Source organism: Alligator mississippiensis, chromosome 4 (genome assembly GCF_030867095.1).
Source record: "Alligator mississippiensis isolate rAllMis1 chromosome 4, rAllMis1, whole genome shotgun sequence".
In the NCBI taxonomy this organism is placed as follows: domain Eukaryota; kingdom Metazoa; phylum Chordata; order Crocodylia; family Alligatoridae; genus Alligator; species Alligator mississippiensis.
In genome coordinates, this window is record NC_081827.1 from 143,774,392 (window position 1) to 143,789,235 (window position 14,844).

Sequence of the window (14,844 nt, forward strand, 5' to 3'; positions counted from 1 at the left end):
AGGAATTGCCTTATCTACTTCTAAAAAGATGCCACTTCTGATAATGAATACTGTGAACAAAAATTAGGATAAGGAATGAGAAAGTAGTACATGCAGTAGAAAATGCAGAGGTTTGTAGTAAGGCTGGTAGAAATGTTGCTGTTGGAAGGGTTTTTAACTAAAGGCCATACCTAAATGGTTCTTATAGGCTCCTAAAGGAGACTAATGTGGAATGTGGGCATCTTGGTTAAAAAAAAAACTAACCAGATCAATGTCATTCCAACAGACACATAGCCACTGAGGCAACGAGAATGATTAGACTCCTCTATTAGACTAGACTTAGACTTCTGACCATGCTCAGAAGACACCAAATCAAGTACTTAGGTGCCTGTTAAGCAAATCAAGGGAAGTGATTCTTCTGTTCTATTCAGCACTGATGAGGACTCATCTGGAGTACTGTGTCCAATTTTGGGCCCCATACTTCAAGAAGGACATGGACAGTTTGGAAAGAGTCCAGTGCAGGGCAACAACAACGATCAAGGGCCTGAGAAACAAAGCCTATGAGGAAAGGCTGAAAGAGCCAGGGTTATTAGTCTAGTGAGGAAAAGAATAGGGGGTGCAGGGGAGAATTTGATAATAGTCTTCAAATATCTGAAGGCTGATTATAGAGAGGATGGAATTGGGCTTTTCTCTGTGTCCATAAGAAACAGGAACAGTGGCTTCAACCTGAAGCAGAGGAAATTTAGGCTGGAGATTAGGAGAAACTTTCTGACTATGAGGTGCTCAAGTACTGGAACAGGCTACCTAGAGAGGTTGTAAAATCTCCATTCCTGAAAGTTTTCAAGAGCAAGTTGAACAGATACTCAGCTGGAATGTTTTAGAGATAATCCTGCCTTGAGCAGGGGTATGGACTAGATGACCTCATGAAGTCCCTTCCAGCACTACTTCCCTACAATCCTATGACTGCAATCCAGATCAGTAAATGGAGGTACCTAAAGTCTACCGATGCCCAAATCCATCAAGCATTCACTGAGCATGCCTAATGCTTGACTGACACGGATGGAACTGAGTTCAGAACACAGTACAGCTTTTGGACAATTGCCTAATGATCCCAGGAAGTGGGAGACCAGGTTTTTAGGCCCTCCTGAGTCTGAGGGAACACAATCCCATATTTCCTACTTCCTAGAAGAATGCCCTACCCACTAGGCTGCAGAATAGTTAAGGAACATTCTCCATTCCTCCTGTTGAAGTTGGGCCAGTTGATAGGCAAGAGTGCAAGATACAGGAGATAGAAGAACAAGCAAAAAGGGAACCTGACTTGGTATCACAGTGAGGAGGGTGCTCCTGGAGAGAGGGGAGTCCTGGGTTCCTTTCCATGCTTCCAGGGTGACCAGACGCATCCTGCACTCAGTATTTCCTGTGAACCTGCCCAGTGGTCTCTGCCTAGCACCTAGGTACTCCAGAGCAACTAAGTAGGCACCCAACTCTGCAGGGATCCAAGGTGCCTCACTCTGTCAATCTCTGCTCTGTGGGCAATTTTGACTGTTGAAAAAAATACCCCAAAATTGAACATTGCACAGCCAAACAGTTCTTAGTTGAAAGCCCAGACTCCCAAAACATTGACTCTATTCCTCCCAAATTTCTATTTAGAAACGCAATACCAGCACCTCATAGAAATTGTTCTATAGCCTTGTGCCCCCATTCTTTTCTATGGGCTGGCTCCCCCAGTGAAACCACACCATGAAGAATGATATCACACAACTGCGGACTCCCATGATGTACTGCTGTGCCTCAGAGGAAAAGTATGGTTAGGGAGCCAGCCTCATAGAGCAGAACAATGGCATGAGGTGTGTGCAGTACACAACCCTGGAGGCACTAGAGTTCCACTGCCAAATCAATCTTATGACTAAGTCACTTTTAATTAGAAAGTCTAAATTTATTCAGGCGGGGGGGGGGGGGGGGGGGAGGGAAGGTCAGGATAAGCTCCTCCCTCCAGAACATCTTTTTTTTTTCCAGGCTGGCACTAGTATGAAGCCATATAATGGTCATATAGTCATGTAATGAAAATGAACAGCAACTCCATTGTGATCTCCTAAAAAATTATGGTACTATTGACAAGAGTTCTGTTATGCACCGGGACATAGGCAATCTGGCATAGTGGTTAGACACCCAAAGCACCGGTCCAGTCTAGGTTGGTTCCCAGAGATCTGGGTGGGGTCTGGTGTCAGAACTGGATTAGGAAGCTGTAACCAAAGTCAGGACAGGCCAGGGTCTGAAACCAAAGCTGCAGACAGAGTAAGCCAAGGTTTAACTGGGGTCAGAAACCAAAAGCCAGAGTCAAAGGCTAAGCCTGAATCAAGAGCAGAGAACTGGAATCAGGAAACACTAAGCAGCACTGGCCCATCCTATCCTGCAGCTGCAGGGGGCCCCGCAGACAAGAGGCTGTGTCCCACTTGCCCTGCTGCTGCCTGTACCATGCTGATAAGTATAAGCAGGCAGCTGGTAAATCTGGAAGGGTGTACGCAATAAGGAAAAGTTTGGGAACCTCTACCCTAGGGTAAGTGTCCCAATGCAGTTACTGACCCTAGTCAATGTCACTTAGCTTATTGTAAAATGACAGGATCACATCACAAAGACAGTGCCTGGAGGCCACTAATGATTTCCTCTTGGGTGCACAGGGAAGCCAACTCTGATGGAAGCCAACCCAAAGGGTCACACACCAAAAAAACCGCACAAAGATAAAATCCCCTGGAGTTCAACACCATGCACAACCCACACAAGAACACAAGGGAACCAGGAAACCAAAATGATAAATCTAAGTGTCAGACTGGGGGCACCATCTTCATGAACATTGGTGGCTTGTGACAGATCAGGGAGGGGGCAGGCAGCAGAGTAGCAGATAGGGTGGGGAGCAGAAAGCGGGGCACCAGATCAGACAGTGGAAGGGGATTGGAAAGGTAGTTAGGGAGGGTGCAGGGTTTAATTGGTAGCCTGCCAAAAAGGATGACTTCCACAGACACAGGGATTCTGAGGTGTCCCGCATCCCATGACATGCCACATCAGTCATGTCTCAGACAAAATGTACGATCCGTATCAGCCCAAGCCTTGGGATTCTAGCAGACACATTGTCTAGACCCAGTACAGAAGCAATCCCCTAGCCACCTTGGGTAAAATTCCTCAAATGCTGAGGCCCAATATGAGGCCTAGATACCACATAACCCTTTCAAAATAAGTCTTAAGTTGGATATAAGCAATGGTTGAGCCTTATTTATACATCTGAAGTAAAATACCACAAGACCATGAACGCTATGAAGGTTTCCACAAAGAAGCCCTTCATCCTCATTGTGCCACACCCTCTGATTAGGATGAACTTCTCCCCTGACAGTAGGGGGTCCAAGTCTTTCTTTGTTTCCCAGGCAATGCTCCTCTGCCAGTTAGTTTGCTTGGCTGCAGGAGAGTCCACACCAAGCACAGATGGCACCATGGGGAAGCATCTGCCTTGTGTCTTTCTGTGGGTTCTGTCCCAGGATCCTCAGACCATGTAGTAGCTATCAACCCCAGCCCTACTACCCTCCTGGTCTGCTTTTCCCAGGGCTGTTTCCTGTCTTCTCCCATGTCAACCCAGCCCCACCCAAGATCCAATTCCAGTTCTCTCTCCTTACTGCTCTACAGCTGGTCTTTACCCAGGCCTTGGTAAGGGGACAGCTGTGCAAACTAGCTGCTGCTCTCTCCCAGGTATATCCCTTCCCACTAGGGAATGGACCCACCTTCCATTCCTTGATTTGCCCTTCCCTGCAGGACTTGGTGCAATAAGAAAGCCTGATTTCATCTGAGGTGCAGCTCACATTCTGGGGAAACAGGACGTGCCTCCAAAAACCATGTGCGAATGGGAAGCCCAACCAGTTGCAAGGCACCTGAATCACATAACATGTTTCCTGCCAGCACAAGTCCATCTCATCCAAGAGCCAGTATTCCCAGGATGGCAAGAGAGCTCAGCATCTGTACACTTTAACTGCCTGCCCTCTCTCTTGAGACTGCCAATCAAGCAGCCAGCTAGTGCCAATTTACAATGAGTATGAGATAAGGAACTGCACTAATGCCAACAGCTCATTCCTCATAGTCTTCTTACCGACCTGGGGATGAATTGCAATTGGTCATGACAAAGTGAAAGGCTCCATATCCTGTTAGCCATCCAGCCTTGCCACTTAGCCATCTAGCCTTGCCGCTGCCCCAAACTGCCATTAATATTAAACTTGTAACGCCTACACCAATATCCATCTTCAAATTATCCTCCCTGTAGCTTGCAGCACAAATAAAATGGAGTTGTATAAACCTTTTGCAAAACCTCAGCTTGCCCAGGAAAAGCTACCCAGACAATAGGGTGAGTGGGATTTTGCCAGACTGATTCAACCTTCAGCTTTCTTCCAATTTACCAGAAGTCAATTTTTGGTAACACATTATCTGTAGAATCTGTTTTGAAGATGCAGGTTTCCAATCTTACATTTTGGCTTTGTGCCTGTTATAAATATCCACTCTTAAATAGATAGCACAAGCTACACAAACAGCGAGATAGGGGAAGAAGAGAGAAAGACCATGCCTGGCTGGCTGCAAGTCATTGAACATTTATAGAAAGGAAACAGATTATTTAAGGAGAAGCATTTCCCCCAAATTTTCCCTTACATATCAATTATCACCCATTTCGCCTCAGCTGCTGACAACAAAGAAACTCCAGAATCATCAGCCAGTTACTATTCGGATGAAGGCATCACACAGATAACTGCTTGCTCCAATCCAGAGTAACACAGTAGGGCTTTCTGCCTTTCAGAGAAGAACCCAGATGCCAACAGTAGTTGAATTAGGACAATGGTCTTCCCTGAAAAGGTGGCAATCTTCCAGTAAGAATTTCAGCAGCAACTAAACTACTAACAAGGCTATTGTTTGCATCACACAAAAGGAGGCACCTGGAGAGCAGGTGAGCTGCACAGGAGCTTTCATCTCTTACCCAGAACTTGACAAGGAAGAAGGCGTTGGCTGGCCCCCTTTCAAAGAGCTCCTTCAGCCCCCCTTTCTTCTCAGGGAACTTGTCATAGATCTGCCGGATGTCCACTGCTTCGAGGTAGGGGTCATTGTAGCTGGGGCTGGACTGTCCGATGTGCACAAACAGGTGCTTGTTATACTGCAGAGAGAAAAGAGTGAGCAGTCAGGGTGCCATAGGGTGGCCCCCAGTACAGGTTTATCAAACAATGCCCTTTGTGGTAGAAAAGATGGGTCCACAACCTCTCAGCTGGGTCCCTCTAAACACAGACCACAGGGGGCATGGAGACACACCAGGGAGCCCCCTGTGTGAAGGGCACAAGGATCACAAAGACAGCTAACATGTACAATGCATAGAAAGGAAATCTCTTAGGAAAGTATCAGGTGATGCGGGAAGTGGCACTAGTGACTTCAGATTGCTTCCCCCACCTTTTAAAATTATTGTTCTAGTATTATGCTAAGAGATATTTTACAACTTTCTTTCAGAGGAGATGTAAAACTGGTGCCTGACTGCTTGAGACCACCAAAGACCCTATAGTATTTTTCACAAGGGTGGAGGTATTAACACTGGTATCCCAGTAAAAAGCAGCTCAGGCAGCTATCTCCAGGCTACTAGGAGTACCCCCATGCCCTGTGCCTTTGATGATGTGGCATTCTTTTTCACTGAACTGGTGTGCCATATTGTTGTGCATGGCCCAAAAGGTGGAGACATATGCAGAGAATAACTGACACCAAGTCACATCACCAATAAGCTCTGAGGCCTCCTAGCAGATGAACCACAGCCTCAAGTCACAGACCATGGTGCTGTCCTGGCAAACCAGGTGACCACTCTGACTCAGCTTTTACATCTGAGAAATCCAGCTAGCTGCAATGCCCCTCACTCACACATGCTTTCCCCTGTAGATGCAGATTACACAGGGCTTTCCAAAGTGAGGTAAGTAACATTAGCCTCGTTTTACAGGTAGCATAATCAAAGCACAATGGACCAACTTCAACCCTAATGGGCCAGATCTCTGAGGGATAGGGTGTGGCTCCCCAGGGCCTTTCCCACTTCCCAATCCTGTGGGTAATCAGCAGCCTATTTTGTCTCTTGCCAAATTACTGCAAGAGCTGCACACACTAGCTGAAATGGCCCCACAAGGGCTCTTCTACCATTGCGTGATTACCTGTGTGCAATGCACTCAGGTGACAACCCCTCCTACCCTGGTACACATTATGAATGCTCACAACACCAGGCAAAAGCAGCCAGGGGCAGAAAGTGAACATCAGTGATTCTCATGGCACTTTGGGGTGCTTTAAGATCCTTTAGGGGTGCTCTACGGTGCCACGCAATGTTAGCATTGATGGGTATACAACATGATTCACAAGATAAACCCAGAGATTTCAAATATGAATCCATAGTGTTAAAAACATTCTGACCTGGTGTGGTCTTTTAGGAGCCATGCTTGGGAAATTTAGGAGGTAGTAAAAACCACACCAGTGGTTCTCAACCTTGTTAGACTGAAGGCACCCCTCATTGGACTTAAGGGACCCCTTGGAAAATTCCTGCTCTTAGTTTTTCACTCATTTTTGACAGAAAAATAATAGAGCAATTCTTCTGTTGCAAGGAACTCCAAAAGTCTGCAAGGAAATATGGAACCATGCAGGAAACCAGGCATTTCAGTACACAGTTAAATGGTTCTCTGCATGCTGAATAGAACATCAAGCGCAAACAAAAGATACCCAGAGACCAAAAAAGCCAAGGGCAGGGAGAGTGTGGCTTGTATCTTACTGTGTCTTGGTCTTGTTGTTGTTCCAAGAATGCAGAAAATTCTAACATCCACAGTTTGGAGCTGGCAACCCTTCGTCCTTGCCACGGTGGAGCTGATGGTGACGGTGAGAGTCCAGCAGGAGACTCAAACACTGAAAGCCCAGGAATGATAACATGTTAGTAACACCTTGACATTTAAGCAGCTTTCTCCATCACCTGGGGCTAGCCAATGATAGTCTTTTTTGGACTTAAGCTCTTTTTACATGAGGACTGATCACAGACGCATCACTCTGTTCCACCCTGTCGCAGAGCACTCAGGTGCCCTGCTCCTAAAGAGGGGAAACTGCTAGGGAGGGAGCCCTAGCAGTGACTAAGGAGCCCAGCTGTGGGTCACCAAGACAACCAGAGGAGGTCAGCTGACCAGAAGGGGCAGGGCCTGGCTCCCTTATAAACCCTAGGAGCTGAGGCCAGAGGCAGTTGACTGCCAGCAGCCAAGGGGGGAAGGAGCTCTCTGCTATGGAAGAGAAAGAAAGCCTGACTGAAGGGGAAGTGTCCGACTTGGCTGAGGGATGGAGTATTCCCTGGTAGGCTGGACTGTTGTTATGGCCGGGTGGCTTCCATTTATGCTATAGCCAAGTGGCTTATGTTTGTGTTGTTGTTTATGACCGGAGGTTTGGGTGAGGCTATCGGGGTTGGAGGAGGCCTTAGAGGGGACTCAGAGTGGAGTGTGAGGACCCCAGCACCAGTGAGGGTGCAGCATTTGGGATGCACAGACCCTAGCCCCAGAGAGAGGGGGCAGCCTTACTGAGGGGCCCCAGGGAAGAGGGCGCATAGTGAGAGAGGGCCGGGGAGAGCCCTAGCACTGGAGAGGGCGCATATCAAAGAAAGGAAGGCCCAGAGGACAAAAAGGGGCCAGATTGTAATAAGGCTGGGACACAACGTCTGTTCCACCGGTGAGGTGTGGACTGCGGTGTAGGGGAGGAAACGGAGCCGCAGATGTACCGCCCCACTGCCAGGAGGCGCCAAGGGCAGCCTCCCACTTATTAATTAACATCAATTAACAGCAAGTCATGGCAGACAAGAAGGCGGGTGGTTGCCCAAGGAACAGGTGGGCGGGCCACGTTTAGATCGGCCCAGAGTGGATACCTGTTACATGCCCCAATCAGCTTCTCAATAGTTTCTGCCTGAGGGATTATGCCCAGAGGTGCTAAGGAATTAATCAATTTGCTATAGAGATTAATGAAAAGATTCCCACTGGGCACATCTACATATGCCCATATGGCAACATTGCCACTGCGCCATACTTTAGGACTTCCTTTTAGTACTTACTTTTGGAAGTACTAAAGCATGGTGCAGTGGCAGCCCATACTGTGCCATACACTGGGTGCATGATTATTTTTAGCCACTACTTCACTGTAGTGACATGCTATAATAAGGAAGTGTGCCACTACAGTGAAGTAGCTGCTGGTCACATGTAGATGCATGCCATAGTGTGTCACTATGGCGACGTAGCGTCACATGTAAACGCTCCCACTGATTTTTTCAAATGGAATCTGGATGTAGGCTCTCTGTGAACAGTAAAGCGAGCAGAGGAGTGAGCATCTTCATTAAACCATCCCAATGAGGAAATGGTGCAACTAGGGTGAAAAAGCTACTTTCTGCTCTACCCCACTAGGGTAGACTAGAAGCGCAATCCATTATGGAGAAGACGGGGAGATCTAGGGGAATGGGTGCAATACTAGGACCTTCAGATGTAATGGGTTTTCAAGCTGATCCAAACAAATACTTTTCAGACTTCTCTTCTCAAAAAAATGGGGAAAACAACAAAACCAAAAAACTCCACAAAGACAGGTATTTGTTTCTGGTCAAATGAAACTTTTTTCCTTTAGCTCACTTGCTCTCACTCTCGCTCTCATCTCTTGAGGGCCTATAGCCACCTTAACTAAAGCCTTTCATCTCCTCCTTTCCTACTCAATCTCCTTCCATCTTGTCTTTCCAATTTTTATGTTATCCTCTCATTGTTGCCCTGGTGTGCCTCCTCACCTCCTTTAGCCTTAAATTAAATATTTTGCTTTTGGTTTAAACTTTCTTTTTTTATCCTTCTCAAAGTGTTGACAACAGTTAGAAATGAAAACCTCACTTTAAAACAAAAATTGAAACTGTTCAATTAAAATATTCTGACTCTTTGGATTTCTTTATGGCCCAAACTATTTGTTGACTTTGCTGATGGTTTTGGTTGTCAAAAAACTCGCTCAGTTCCAATTACGAGCTTATTACTGTCTCTGCCACTGCTTCATAATGTTGCACTAACGTTTCTTTGCTTCAGCTAACAGGAACGGAATATCCCAATCCCTTGGGTGGCTTTAAAAAACTCAACCTAATTTCCCAATAACTCTATCTGTGGGCAGGGATGTTCTCTGTCATCTTGTTTCTCAGAGTTGCTGCAACCTGTCTTGTAGGAAACGTACATACCGGGCTCTCTCATGGAAACTTTTTTTGTTCTTCCTTGTTTGTGTTTTTTCCCTTAATCTCAAATGGTATGATTCAGAATGAAGTGAAGCATGCTTTTAGTTTGTCGAAGACATAGCCATGGAACCCAACAAAGCTTACAAGGACAGATATGTAAGAGCAGACTCAAATGAATGTGTGGAGTTGTGAGGTGACACACATGGTTGCCTTTACTGACTAAATGTTGGTGGCTCCTCCTAACTTTTGTCATTTCTCAGATCCTTGTGGTAGACTAGACCTTGCCTGTTTTAACTGGAGGGAATGTAGCACTCAACAGTGACAGCAAGAGAATTTTGATTTTCCCCCCCCCTTCGTAGAGACAGGATGTGCACGTGCTGTACAAGGAATTGCCTCTTTCCATTTACCTGGTAATGGGAGTGGAGGTTGAACAGCATAAGGTTGCTGAGAAAACGGCTTCACGCTGCAGGAATGATATATGAGAATTAATAAAAACATGAAAATCAAAGCACTTCATTTAGTTTTGAGCAAGTTAAGTGAATGGCCCAAACTCAGGTGTCTATAGGTGGAAGAGGTTTTAAGGATGTACCTACACATGATGCAAGGAGGTATCAGGCAGCAAAGGGACCCCAGTAGGATATGTGTACCAATGAGACTCACCCATGGGGCACCCTTCAAGCTCACCTCAAATTTTCTGTCTGAAGATCAGACGGCTGTAGCTGGCTCGTTATGAAGCCTCCCTCAAGGTACAAGCCCTTTTTTAATACTACCTCATCCACAAACGTGTGCCAACGTGTAGCATGTGAGTAAAGTCAGCAACACGAGCTTCTCTATGTGTTGTACTCCCCAGGACGCCTGCCAGATAGTGTATGCTTTATGCACCTCTCTGTAGGGACAGATTTTCAGAAACCCTCAAAAGTCTCAACAGGACTAGGGGTTTCAAGATCGTTCAGGTGATAGGCTGAGGGAACCTGAAGAATGGCTCACATCCAATAATTGAAGTACAAGGACATCTATGGGGGTATAGAACTGAGAAGCCAAGAGTAGACATAAGCTGAAGATAAAAGGGGAGGCTTATTTAGATGTATACATACTTACAAGTGCTTATTTGTGCCTTTACTAACTACATTCTCCTGACCGCTCACTGTAGGCCTAATCATGCCCAATGTGAATTTATTGCAGGAATAAATAGGGTGCACATGGAATTTCTGAGTTGATGTGTAGAAGCTGGGTGTAAGGTGCACGTTGATTAGAAGCATGGAGTATCTGCCTTTCTGAGAACCAGCAGCTGATGACCTTAAGACTTCTTTAACCTTGAGTAACAGAAGGTATTTCCCAGACTAGGGGAAGCATCCATCCCGCCACTGGAAGCAACTGTGTAAACGCTCAAGTATGGGAGTACTCACTCTTGAGAGGGTCCAGCTTGGCCAGGCAAAGCTCCTTGCCAAAACTGCAAAACCAAAGTACAGACAGTCACCAACCTGAGGCTACAGAAAACTAGGGTTTATGATGGCCTTGTACATCTACATTTGTAGGGCAGTTCTATGGGTTTGCTGGTGTTAGAGGCAAATGATGACAAACCACAAGTCTGTAACAATGGCCAAGGAAGCCTGTATCCTCCTGCAGTGGTTCTGATAGGTCTTGGAAGAGCTAAACCAGAAAGGGCAAATAATTAAAGCCAGTATTTTCAAAAATGACCACTTGAAATGAAAGCCTCCATTTTCAGTCTGAAATGCATCTCAGGATGGACACTTGAAACCAGAGGTGCCCAAAAAAATCAGCAAACACTATGGAAAACTAGGCAAAACATAATGAGCCTGTGGGGCAGGTGAGTACCAGGGCATGGCTTGCCTTACAGGGATGGCTCCATGCCCATCTCTGGCTCTCCTACCAGGGTAGAGTCAGGAAGGGAGAAACGGTAAGACAGAGCGGGGGTCTAGGTGAAGGCTCACAGTGCACAAGCAGCAGCCTTGTGGGTTGGGGAAAGGGTGGCACAAGCAGCTGGGAAGGTGAGGGGGTAAGGTGGCAAGGTATAGGGTTGTGCACAGTGTGCAGAGTTCAAACACTCTGCCTCTTCCTTATCTATAAAGGTCAATTCCTGATCTCTACAGGGCTGCAGTACAAATGGCAGCACAAAAAAAGAAAAGAATGTCATGACTGCTACCTACTATTTAAGTGACTGAGCTAGTGGCTTTATATCATGGGTGGGCATTTTTTTTCAGCTGGAGGGCCAATTAATGAGTTTTATTAAGCTGTCGAGGGCTGCATGGGTAGCCCCACCCCTTGACAGTTGCCCCACCCCTTGTTACAATCTTGGGAATGGAAGTCCCACCCCTCACCCCTGACCTTTGCCACCATAAGTCCTTCCCTTTAGCCCACAGAAATATTTCTTTTGGGAGGAAAGTTGCCATCTTGGAACCAGAAAAACCAAATCGTACACTAAAAGTCAAACACCTACTATGTTATATTTTATTACAAAAAATATTTTTGTCATGATTTCTGTTTGCATACTGTATATTAAGGTTTTTGCATAATAACTCAAAAATAAATTCTTATTTTTGTATATTGTGGAGGGAGGGTGTATATGGTAGGGCGTGCATGTGATGTGTGGGGGGGGTTGTGACAGGGTGTGGCTGTGGGGGGGGCATAAGGTATGTTGGGGGGGTTGTGTATATGTGGGGAGTTCTGGGAGCAGGGTGTGGATGTGAAGGAGGTTGGGGGGGGGGTGGATTCCCTCCCTCACCCCCATCCCCCATGGTGGTGCAGCAGCAGGCAGGGCACGCAGGGTGCAGGTGCCCAGCAGGGCACAGCTCTGGCCAGCACTGCACATCGTAGTGAGGGCTGTAGCCTCCACGCAGCTGCCTGTATTGCCAGTGCTCCCTGTCATTCATGCGCAGCCCCTGCTCTTGCACAGCAAGGAGGGAAGCCCCGTGCGCTGGAGCCAGGTGCCTTCCCTGCTGGGGCTGTGCAGCACAGGAGAGAAGCCTCAGGCACTGGAGCCCACTGCCTTCCCTGTCCCACAGGGAAAGGTGCCTGGGGCTTCCCTGCACTGCAGTGAAGTTGCTGTGGGGAAGGCAACTAGCTCCAGAGCCTGAAGCTGCTCTCTGATGCTGTGCAGCCCCAGCAGGGAAGGCACCTGGCTCCAGCATGTGGGGCTTCCCTCCCTACTGTGCAAGTGTGGTAGGGGTTGGGTGGTGAGTGGCAGGGAGTACTGGTGATACAGGCAGCCACGGGGAGGCTGCTCCTCTCACTGTGACATCCAGTGCTGGCTGGAGTCGCACCCCACTGGCTACCTATGCTCTGAGCGCACCTCCTGCTGCTGCTGCTGCCACCACCTTCCAGGGCTGTGCACCATGGGGGGGGGGTGTGTGTGTGTGTGTGTGTGTGTGTGTGTGTGTGTGTGTGTGTGTGTGTGTGTGTGGTGGGTTGGGGGGGGGGGTCCCCACACCTGTCCACCCTCCCTTATACCTACACACTGCCCACCCAAGCTCTGTGCTGCTGCTGCTGCCCCCTTGTCACCCTGGGCACAGGCTCCATGCTACCGCCAGCCCCACGCTCCGCTCTCTCACCCAGCTGCAGCCCCACCCCTGTTGCTTCCCTGCTTGCTGCTCAGAGCCAGCAGGAGACCTCGGAAGCAGAGCAGGTCTTAGGGGATGCGGCAGCAGCAGCCCTGCATGGAAGCTGAAAGCTGGCTGGCTGGGCCCTTCCACCCGTAAGGGTGTGAGCAAGGCAACGAGGTACGTTTTGGGGGCTGCGTGTACACATGGGCACCTCACTCCCACCCTTGTGGGCAGAAGGGCTGGGTGAGGCACAATTTGTTGGCAGGCCCCATGGGTCAGATGAAAGTGCTTGGCGGGCCAAATCTGGCCCACAGGCAGTATTTTGCTCATGCCTGCTTCACATCATGCCTGCTCACTGCTTTATATCCAACCTTCTTCACCCTCCTAGCACACTCCTAAACCACAGTGCATAGACCTTCATGGTGCACCTGTCCCAAAGGATCTCTTCAGGATCCCAATGGGACATTCCCCTTTTCAGGGCAGATACAAACTTAAGTTTCCATGGGTCTAATTTAAAGATCAGGGCAGTTCATGGGAGTCTTTCTACTGATGCCATGGAGCTTTGGGGGACTAATTTAGCCTTCTGCATCTGTTATCATCATACCCAAGGGCTTGTCAATGTAGATTCTCGAGATGAGGCTGGGAAAGATCAGGAGGGCAGGGATGGATTAAAAGTTCCCCATAAAAGTTCTGTGCCAAAAAAAAAAAAAAGAGTACAGACATCTAAGGACACTGCTGACAATTTAAAAACATGAAGGACCTGAATTCCCTTGTGTCTATCACAGCATTACACAAAAGCACAGTGTAATTTTCCTGGAGGAACTCGTAATGTAAGCCAGCCTGACAGGAGAATCTGGCCCAGCAGGTGGCAGTTATTTAACCAACAGATTTCTGAGATGCATTTTGGTTTTCACCCTATGTTATTTGGATGGGGCCTTCCTGGGTGCATGTCTTCTGCTTTCTGAACCTCAGCTCTTGCTGGCCCACCAGACCCCATTGCCCTCACTCACCCCAGAAACAGCAGGGTAGGCTGGTCGTGGGAGGCCAGGCAATGCCATTTTACTGTGGAAGGCAGTTGCGGAGATGATCTGGGCAGATGACATTGTGGCCATACTCTGCATGGCTTTATCTTTAGCTGCCTGATCCTAGATGGAGAAGAGAAGGGAATGAAAGACACAGGATGGTTGTAGCAGGCACCTGGCCTTCCCATTGACTTCAAGTAGGGAAACATGCTCAGCACCTCTAAAAACTGGGCTTAGAACCATTCAACAAGGATCTTCTGAAGCACAAAGCTCTTCTGCATCACTTGAGTTAAGACTGTGACTCGACCTCCATAATCAGCTCCTGTGATTGCTGGCTCAGAACTTTCCTAGCACTTCCCCTATTGTTTTGAAGTTTTCAGCTCCTGGTCTCGGCTCTGTGGCTGAGATGCTTTTGTTACAGAAGGCCTGATCCAAGTCACTTTGATATTTTGAATTACTGGCAAGAAACTGGTAGGTTTTTGGGTTTTGTTTTTTTGTTTGTGTTTGTTGTTGTTGTTGTTGTTAAAAAAGAAACCTAGGCTTTGACTTACTATTAACATACAAACAGCTCATCACCCTTATCACAAGACAAGCCCCTTCATTCTGGCATCAGGCTATTCTCAGTGAGAATGAGTTGCATTATTATCAGCCATTTCTTCAGGGAGAAAGTGAACAACTATACAACTCAAGAGAAAGTAAAAAATAAATGAACAAATAAAAGTAATCCAATAAATGAGAATCCCTAGGTGAAGAGTTCCACAGGTACCATATTTTCACTGGAATATCAGCAGAGGTCTAAGATCTCTGTGCCATCCATAAAGTCCTGTTGGTATCATTCAGAGCATGAAAAGGAAACACTTTAACAGCTGAAATAACTTTAAAGTATTCCAAAGCTATGCACACTTTCTGCAGAGCCCTATTTAAATGATGGTTTAGGAAAACATTTTAAAGGTAATCTGTAACTTTAAAATAAGATTTGTATCTTTGCTGCTTCCTCTGGAGATAAAAAACCCCTTCAGATTTGCCAATTGCC

General features: G+C 47.2%; 1 protein-coding gene across 1 annotated transcript in view; it reads right to left on the reverse strand.

The window, feature by feature from the left end:
* TEAD4 (TEA domain transcription factor 4) overlaps nt 1-14,844 on the reverse strand; it is a 63,487-nt gene that overhangs the window by 17,301 nt on the left and 31,342 nt on the right. Inside the window, exons 4-8 of the mRNA XM_019482133.2 lie at nt 13,800-13,934; nt 10,636-10,679; nt 9,637-9,692; nt 6,785-6,915; nt 4,982-5,155 (exon numbers count right to left, since the gene is read on the reverse strand). Coding sequence (XP_019337678.1) covers nt 4,982-5,155; nt 6,785-6,915; nt 9,637-9,692; nt 10,636-10,679; nt 13,800-13,934 — 540 coding nt within the window. The remainder of the gene's footprint in view (nt 1-4,981; nt 5,156-6,784; nt 6,916-9,636; nt 9,693-10,635; nt 10,680-13,799; nt 13,935-14,844) is intronic.